This window comes from Rhodamnia argentea, chromosome 2 (genome assembly GCF_020921035.1).
Source record: "Rhodamnia argentea isolate NSW1041297 chromosome 2, ASM2092103v1, whole genome shotgun sequence".
NCBI classification, from domain to species: Eukaryota; Viridiplantae; Streptophyta; class Magnoliopsida; order Myrtales; family Myrtaceae; genus Rhodamnia; species Rhodamnia argentea.
This window is the reverse complement of record NC_063151.1, coordinates 18181906-18191640: the sequence shown is the minus strand read 5'-3', so window position 1 is coordinate 18191640 and position 9735 is coordinate 18181906. Positions and strand designations below refer to the sequence as shown.

At 39.9% G+C, this 9735-nt stretch overlaps 1 protein-coding gene across 1 annotated transcript; it reads right to left on the bottom strand.

The window, feature by feature from the left end:
• Nucleotides 1–525: 525 nt before the first annotated feature.
• On the bottom strand, nt 526–3736 carry LOC115747896 (probable LRR receptor-like serine/threonine-protein kinase At3g47570). Its single transcript, XM_048273465.1, has 2 exons — nt 1048–3736; nt 526–947 (listed from the first exon to the last, which is right to left on the bottom strand). The coding sequence occupies exons 1-2, from the start codon at nt 3734–3736 to the stop codon at nt 526–528; spliced, it is 3111 nt and encodes a 1036-aa protein (XP_048129422.1).
• Nucleotides 3737–9735: the final 5999 nt, after the last annotated feature.

Genomic DNA, 9735 nt, shown 5'->3' with positions numbered 1-9735 from the left:
CACATACTGGGCAACTCATTTCTTTTGGTTGCGGCTTTTTCATTTCATGAATCCTAGTTTTGTTTTTTCGCTTACGATTTTCGTTTCTCTCCCTTGGTTGGTTAATTGGATTGATTTACTCATGCATTGTGGATATTTCTGATTGAGTGCGAGGCGACATATTAGATGGCATTCTATTCACGTTCATTTTGTTGCTGGGGAACTTGGACTCCAACATGCATAACGATTTGGATCTGAAGAAGGCGGTCATAAAGTTCAATTCGGACTTTCCTTATACAGCAAGACTTCTCGGCACTCCGATTCAGATCGGGTATTGTTTGTGTTCTTAAACTCAACACAAATTTTAGCGGATATTACAAAAAGTTCTCTGCACTGTGGGGAATATGCACAGAATGAGGGATGACAATCGACTAGTAGCTCAAAATGAAGATACATGATTTATTCTCCATTCTGCTACACATTTTACATGTGTGTTTGCACAAGCATAAGCAAAGCTAAATATCAAAGACGAGACAAACTAAGAAATTATCGTATCACCCGCGGCAGCTCATCTTGTTCATGTAAACCCAATGCAAACAGTTTTTGCCTAATCTTTTGCAGCTGACTCACAACACCACTGATGCTCATCCGTCTTCCGGGCACTTCATTGGAACAAGCTACTCCAATGTCATATACCATAACCAAACACTCTTGAAATATGGTATTGCTTTCGGAAAGCCAATGATGACGATTGTTGGGGTTGAAACGACTCTCCTTTTCTAGAAGCAGGATGTGATCCGTAATTTCCAATGCTTGTCCAGGCAAAGCTATTGCGACAAAACTATGGAGAGTGAAATTGTCTCTGAATTTGTCTTTAGTGGGACTCAATCCTGTGAACATCTCTAGTAAGAGGATACCATAACTGTAGATGTCGCCTTCTCTTGAGACCTCGCATCCCATTGCATATTCTGCCATGCATTTAAATCATAGTACAAATGAAATTGGGTGTGCCAATCATAGAAAATAATGTGGAGCTCATATCATTAGAATAGAAAGTGGAGAGATTACCTGGTGGAGCATAACCAATTGTCCCTCTTAGACCCACAGAGCTCATCCGATTAGCTATAGTATCAAGGGACGATCCAAGGAGGAACTTCGCCAATCCAAAGTCGCCCACATGCGCGACCATCCGAGCATCTAAGAGGATATTGCTCGGCTTTATATCACAATGAATGATGGGAATGTGGCACTGGTGATGAAGATAATCTAGTGCAGAAGCAACATCAATAGCGATATTTATCCTCTGAATGAAATTCACTTTTTTGGGAGGTCCGTTTCCATGAGATGGCGTTGCTTTTTGGTGTAACCACTGTTCCAGGCTCCCATTGTCCATGAAGTCATATACTATGGCCTTAAAATCATTTCCTTGATAATCAACACCAGAGCAAACTGTCAGTATCTTCAAAAGATTACGATGTCTGATGCTCTTTAGCACCTCACACTCAACTATGAAGCTCTTCAAAGCACCACGACCCACCAAATGAAGCACCTTCACTGCAATGATAGTCCTATTGTCCTCAAGTACCCCCTTGTAAACGGAACCAAAGCTTCCAACACCGACTAGATTGGTTGAAGAAAAACCATTGGTTGCTTTTAGGAGTGTTCCATAAGATACGTTCGGACATAAAACAGCAACAGAATTTGAAACCGGTTCTTGTACTCGCCTCTTCCACCAGGAAATATATAGAATAGCAAGAACCAGAGCACTTCCGAGAAGGCCACAAATAACAAAAGCGGACAATCTCACTACATGGACTTCCCGACTCTTGGAGCTACTGGAGACGCATTTAGGAAGCTGAAATTTGGGTGATCCACCACAAAGCTTGGCATTCCCAATAACAGAAATAATGGTAGCATTCTCAAAGACTCCTCCATGTGGCAGCATGCCTTTGAAATTGTTATAAGACAAATTCAGCACCTTCAAAGAACGAAATGCCTCCAAGAACAGCGGAATCTCCCCGGAAAAATTGTTGCGTGAAAGATCTAGTTCTTCAATGCCTCTTAACGATCTCATCGATTGAGGAATGGACCCGTGGAAGGAATTGCCCCCCATCCTCAATGATAGCAATGCGACACAATCACCTATATTGTTTGGAATTTCACCTCCTAACATATTTTCGGAGATGTCCAATAAGGTTAGAAATCTCAAGATGCCTACTTCCATGGGTAAAACTCCAGTAAGACGGTTATGAGACAAGTCCAAAAGGATGGTTAGTGATGAAATACCCATGATTTTTGGGGGTATGGTACCGCTGAGATTGTTACTAGAAAGATCGATTAGGTTCAAAAATGGGCAGTTAAACAGTTCTGAAGGGATTTGATTTTGAAAGTTGTTCCCACCCAATTCTAGTGCAGTCAACTTGGTTAGATTTCCTAGAGAAGATGGAATTGTCCCTCCCAGGTTGTTATCACTTAATTGCAATCCTGATAAATATTGTAGATTCCCTAAATTTGAGGGGAGAACACCTGAAAACTTGTTACTTGACAGACTCAGTACTTCCAGGTTCACAAGATTTTCAATCTGTCTAGGAATTTCTCCATACAGTAGATTACCATCGACAACAAATCCTGTGAGGGTGAAGGACAAATTAGCTACGCATTTCGGCAGCACTCCACCAAAACTGTTGTCACCGATAGACAATCGCTCTAACTTTGTGGCGTTTGTCGGAGAACAAACGAAATTCAAGTCTTCGGGCTTTCCATACCCCAGCTGATTTTCGAAATTGGTGAACTGTTGAAGCTCGTGTAGATTTTCCAAAGAAGGCATTTTTCCTGAAAGCTTGTTCGTTGAAAGTTGAAGTACCTCTAGCTTTGTGCAATTTGATATTGACGGAGGAACCTGGCCCTCAAATAGGTTTGTGGCAATGCTAAAAAATTGAAGATTTGGAAGTGTAAGGCTAATGTCTGCAGGAAGACTCCCACGAATTTGGTTGACTGCTATGTCGAAGCTAGTTAAAGAAGAGAGATTCAGCACTCCAGTTGGAATTGAACCGGACAATCTGTTTGCGCTCACATAAAAGTACTGTAATTTCAGCAGGTGGCCTAGGGCTGGAGGAATGCTCCCATCCAAGTTATTTCGCGAAAGATAAAGCCTCTCTAGAGAAGATAAGTTCCCAATGGAGGAAGGCATGCTCCCAATAAGATTGTTTGAATACAAAGAAAGAATCTGTAGATTGGACAATGAACCAAATTGTGTAGGAATTTTCCCTATTAGTTGGTTGTACTCAAGAACAAGGATGGCAAGATTAGAGAAAGCTGTCATGTTTTCAGGAATCTCACCAACCAATGAATTGTGGTCCAGTTCTAAGATTCGTAGGCGGCTCAACCGGGTGATTTGTTGAGGGATTTCATGATCGAAACTGTTGTTCCAGAGCTGCAATTCTCTCAAGAAGCTGAGGTTCCCAATACAAGGAGAGACCGTCCCAGAGAGTTTTTGAGAATTCAAGTCCAGTGCCGTGACCCTTGGGTGTCTGTTGCCGCACATAACACCACGCCACTGGCAAAACCCCACACTGTCATTCCACGAGCTAAGCACGCCGAGAGGATCCTCGGTTATTCCAGCCTTAAATGCGAGTAGAGAGAGTTTGTCGGTTTCGTTTGTGGTGGAGAGGACTTGAGTAAAGCACAACGCAAGCCCGATACCAATGAGGAAATGGCTTGATTGAAACTCTGCAAAGCTAATGCTTCGAGGTTCCATAATTTGAGAACTGCGAAGAAAGAAGAGAAATTGGTACGTGCTAACTAAGCTGGACGTGAAGAGATTTATAAATTATAAGGAGGTGGCCCATTTTGAGGCGGCCACCAGTGAAGGAGACCTGTCATCCATCAATCATGGACTTGTTTAAAGCATTGGTAGTCACATCCACGGGTTGATTTATGTGGAATATGAATACCGCTGAACCAAACATGACGTTAGTGCATAGCAGGACGTAGGCATAATTCGTGTCCTATCTTGCGAGCCCTACGAGTTCAAAACATAGTATTTTTATATCTAGTTCTTCGAATAACTGATTACAATGGAGTCACGTACAAATTGAAAAGGGGCAAAAAAACACGTGAAGGGGGCGTGGACGGGCGACGCCTTGGGCTCGTAATCATTCGTGGAATGAGAAGGTATCGGCCAGCTATCATTGACATGTCGACTCGGCAACAGGATTTGCAACTTTTTTCCATTTACGAATGACTTATTTTTTATAAGTGTTAAGATTAGGCACTCGAATATAATTGAATAGAGAATAAATGCGAGAAAGAGAAATTGAGATATAGAATTTATCTCGATTCACCCATAAATTAAGGTTACATCTAATAGAGAATTTTATTATAATTAACATTTCCAACTTCTCTATTAATCTATTACAACTCTCAATTGCAAAAGAAAAAAGAGTATGTGTGTGTATATATATGTGGCACATTTGTTATTCATAGGCCCAAATATAAACTATAAATAAAATACGAGCTCAAATTATAAAAATGCTCTTACCATTACGGGATCCTTTGTGGTTGGCCACATCGCACAGGTCCTTTTGGCTTGTGCCTATCCATGCCCGTGTATTCAGGGACGGATGATGGACACTTCTAGATGGTTTTCCAGCTGTTGATTTGAAGTCAACCAATGCCAACAGAGTCCTAAAGTCCCCCACTTTGGAAAATAAGCTGGAGCACTGATGATCAAGCGCGTATGTAAGTCCTAAAGTCCCCCAAAAGTCCTAACGACTATCACTTGACTAACAATAGCTTAAGCAGTTTAGAATCATCTCACAGTTGATCGATAAATCCGATCATCGGTTAGAGACAACATTGTAAGGCGTGTATGCATCAGTAGTGACTAGTTATATTTTAATGTGAGTAGTAACTTTCTAAGAGGAAATCCGGCTTCCAGCCTATTTATAGTTGATAATTTTTTCACGTGATTAATAACCTTTGTATGAAAATTAGGTCAGTGATTATGCTAAGCGGCGAATTCAAATTGTTGCTCTGGCAAGAAAGATTTATACCAAGTCCATCTTTCAACGTAGTAACTCTTCAAGAAAGTAAAAACTGCTAATATGTGGTCTCTAACCTTAAAAAACGCTTATTCTTCAACAGAATAAATACAACGTCAAATGACAACGGCGATTATTCACTTTATTCCCTATTTTATTCAACATTATCAAACTTTAATAATATCCATGCTCGTAACTGTCGTTATACATCAATCCATGATTTTATTTTTTCTGTCGGTTGCATCTATCGATGTTTAGCTGTAAGAATTTTCATCTATCTTAGGAAAAGAAAAAAAAGTCAACATGCAACAAAATGTATTGACAAAAATTATAGGACTGAATATTCATTCAAGTGACAACCACAGATGAGTTTGCACTATTTGTTATAGTAAATGATTAGTTCCTATTTTTAAAACCCCCAATAATTTTGTTCACATACTAAAATAACATGTCTGGAGTCCCGAAAAATAAGGCAAAAAAAGTGCGTAAGAATCTATAAAAGATATTATTCCGCTTTTGCAACATTATGTCCATTGTTTTGTTCTGTCCGAATTTGATCCTTCAATGATGGGGAAGCAGAATTGAACTCTGTTCGGTTTTTCTTCCTTACCTGTGGAAATTGTAGCTTAGAAGAACATACTTGATTTGATTCTTCGAAAGATATCCCAAACTGAGATAACTCAGGCCCAGAAGGTGAATCAATCAATGTCTGAGTCACTCTCATCTCCAGAAATTCCATCTCCAGAAGATAACCCCACCAGAATTTGAGGTTGTAGGAGAATTGGCGCCCAAACTACCACCGTCTTCCCCAACCCCAATCAACAATTCTCAAGCTGAAGAGCGTGCAATATGGCATCCCATCTATACAGATATGGAATTGTGCCAGTACACAGTCTAACCAATTTAAATCAGTTCAGAGACTTCTGGTGCCTTTTTCTCCATGATTTAGTACCAATTTAAATTGTTAAATGCATTAGAAAGTACTTTATAGAAGTATCAAATGTTCGTTGGAAGTGGGCCTTTATCTGTTAAATCAGCATGCAAGGTAATCAATTTGGGGGGTTGAGAAGGAGTACACCTTTAGTACCAAAAGTTATGTACAGAGATCGTTTTAATATCAAAAATTTCATTCGAATCGCTTAAGTACCAAATTTTTGAAAAGAAAAAAATTGTTTTAGTGCCAAGTCCGATTTGGTCCGCCGGAAATCTGATGTGGCATTATTTTACTAATATTTCATGCTGACGTGGCTTCGATGAGATCCAATCAGCAATTAAAAAAGGTTAAAATTTTAAAAAATATTAAAAATAAAAATACGAACTTAAGTAGTTTACAAAAATAAATAAAAATCTAAAATTTGAAAAAAAAATATTAAAAAAGAAGAAGAAATTGCAGATAGGCGATGAGGGCTACAAGCCCTTAACACCACCACCGCCCCACCGTTACAGGCAATGGCCGGTGAGGGTGGGGCATGGCCAGTGGGGGTCACCAAGCCCCGACCGGGGGCCAGCGACCCCCGCCGGCCGCAGGCGAAGGCTTGCGGGCTCTCACCCAAATCCGACGAGAATCGCCGGCCCTTGCCAACGTTTGGGCGAGGGCCGCCACTAGTGGGCCTCTAGTGGCGACCCTCGGCCAGACCTGGACGAGGACCGGCGACCCTTGCCCAATTTAGGTGAGGGCCGCGACCCACGTCTGCTGTAGGTAGGGGTCGCCGACCCCTAGCCGGGGCTAAATGATCCTCGTTCGTCATGCACCACCACCGCCGCCCGTACCATCAAGCCCTCGCCACCTGGTAAGGTTTGTCTTTTTTTTTTCAAAGGTTTTTTTGTTAAATTTTAAACTTATTTTTAAATTTTATTTTATATACAATTTGTATTTTAAACAAATTTATTTTTAAATGATTTTTAAATTTGAATTTTTGATTTATTTTAATTTATTTTAATGTATAGAAGTCCACGTGGCAACCCACGTGGACTTATTATTATTTTTAATTGTCATTTTACATTAAAAAATTAATTATTAATAACACGTGGTAATTTTGGCTGGAAAATTTCGCCGAAGGCACCAGAGTAATCCTTTTGTCTCCGACTTGACACTAAAGTGATCCGATTGAAACTTTTGATATCAAAGTAATCCCCGTACACAACTTTTGGCACTAAAAGTGTACTTTTCCCCAATAGGTGGCATAAAATCAATCATTTGATAATATATGGTCTACTACTTGGATGTTGAGGGGACGTCAACGTATTTAGAACGTTCTTCTAGCCAGCTACTCATAAATGACTATTAACTAAGGAACTAAAGACGTCTCGCAACTTGGGAGGAAATCCATATTGTTTAATATGTGAGTCTCATGTAAAAATACCTGTAAAAATACCTTTACAGTTCTAAGGAATTATCCAATTGTCCATGTGATATGGCTTGAGTTTGTCCCACAACAATATTTGGGGAAATTCTTCTCAATAAATTTGTCGCAATGGTTGAATCCAAATCTGACTCATACAGGGCGATTGAATTTTCATAACAATTGGAGCATAATTTTTTTAGTAGGTGTGTAGCTTTTCAGCAATGGAGAAATAAGTCAATATTCTATGATGACTTTGTTTTCCTTTCGATTCCAAGAAAAGTAATTTGATCTTTTGTAAAGGAAATTATTAAAGCTTTGTCTGCGAGTAACTAAAAAGTGGATCATGCACTTCTCCTATTTTAATCAGATGGGATTCTCTACCTTCCAGGTAAATTAAATTGAATATTGATATGGCCTTTAAAGGTAACCCAAGACTTGCCAGTATAAGAGATTATTCATAAACTATTAGTGTGACTGACTTTATGATTTTGCTTCATTCATTTAAATGCGTTCGTCAACACAAGCGAAACTTTGTGCTTTATAATTGGGACTCAATTTCGCAAAACAACTCAGCTTCCATTAGAACATCCTTCATAAATTATAAGGTGGCGGCCCTTTTGAGGTGGCGGGTAGTGAAGCACACCTGTCAACCATCAATGCTCATTGCATGGACCGCACTTGTTGAATCCATGGAACACGCAAGACTCTGAACCAAACATGACAGTCAGTTCGTAGCAGGAATTGAAAAACGTTGCATTCTTGTATCTAGATCTTCGAATAACTGGTTACAGTGAAGTCACGTACGAGTTGAAAATGAAAAAAAGAGCAAGGGGAAGGGGCAGACCAGTGGACAAGCGGATATGAAAAGGAGTGACGTGTGGAGAAATGATTCCTTGACCAAAATAAGAGTGATCATTCGTGGAGTGAGAAGGCATTGGCCGTCCATGATTGACCCGTCGACCCCGCAGAAGGATTTCAACCGCTCATTGTGTAAAATCGCAACAACCCTTTTCCATTCATCACCGTCTCTTTTTCCATGTAAGCACATGACAACACTAACAGGTCCTCAATTTGTGAACAATAGACATTGTGCATCACGGGTGAGCAGTTTCAAGGTCGATCGAGGTTCTACCTTGAACTTATTTTTCTGGAGCGATACTGTAATTTTTGAAACTTGAAGCCTACCTTCATAACTCAGAACTTGGGTTCCAAAGTCGGTTCCGAGTTTATCTAGGCTTTGCATGTATTTTTAATGAAACACTTGTAGTGAATCATTACCTCTAATAACCACTATATATTGTTACAATCCACTGATAAAACTCATATTTAGACACACGAAAAATATGATGCATTAACAAAGTAAAAAGTCTTAGTGATGAATATTGCCGAAAACGGAAGCTTGGGTTAATGAATGGGTATTGAAAATGAAGACCATTAGGTTTCAATTTCTGCTGTAAATCCTATAGAGTCTGTACAAGATAAATCTTCTGATTTTGATTCATCTGAATCATGATGATTCCTCTCGATCTGCCGTTTGAAGATATTATGATGGCAGAGCCGGATCCCATTGTAAAAGAAGAAGAAATGGCTTCCGAACCAGAAGTACTCCACATGTCAAACACCTACCCTAACACACTCATCATTAGACCCAGGAAATATTGCAGGATTGCATGCAAATGCAGAACAAGAGAAACACAAAGACTTGTTCTAAGTTCCAGATTGACCGTCAGAATCGGCTCCTCAATATTTAGTTCCTAAAACAGACTATGCATATCTAAGAACCTGAAACAGGATCAATAATTCTCTATTCTATCTTGGTGCCATGCTCATCCCTACTACACAGTTGTTACTATCACCTGATCAACAAAGAGTTCTCTTGAAGGTGGAAAAAGGTTGCTCCGAAACAATGTGTCCATTGGAATGAAGAGAAATAGGAAAAGGAATTGGAAGACTGAAGTCAACCGACGCCCACGAAGTCCTAAAGTCCCCCCACTTGGGAAAAGAAAGTGAAAGACTGGTGATCTAGCGTGATCTCTGGGATGGATGCCCGACACATATAGAGCACTTTCCAGCCGTTGACTGGAAGTCAACTAATGCTCCCAAAGCAGCCCCACTTTGCAAAATATAGTGGAAGATTGATGATCAAGCGTGATTGGTTAGCAAGTCATCGTCATTAATGACTATCACTTGACTAACAACAGCTTAGTCAATCAGAATCATCTCATAATTGATGGGTAAACCGGATCATCAGTTAAGGACAATTTTGTAAATACATATATGTCCTTTGCTTCTTATCCCGTGGAGCTCCGGCTTAAGCCCTACGTATTTCTAGTTGCGAATGGCTCCTAATCAACATCTTACTTCATTCC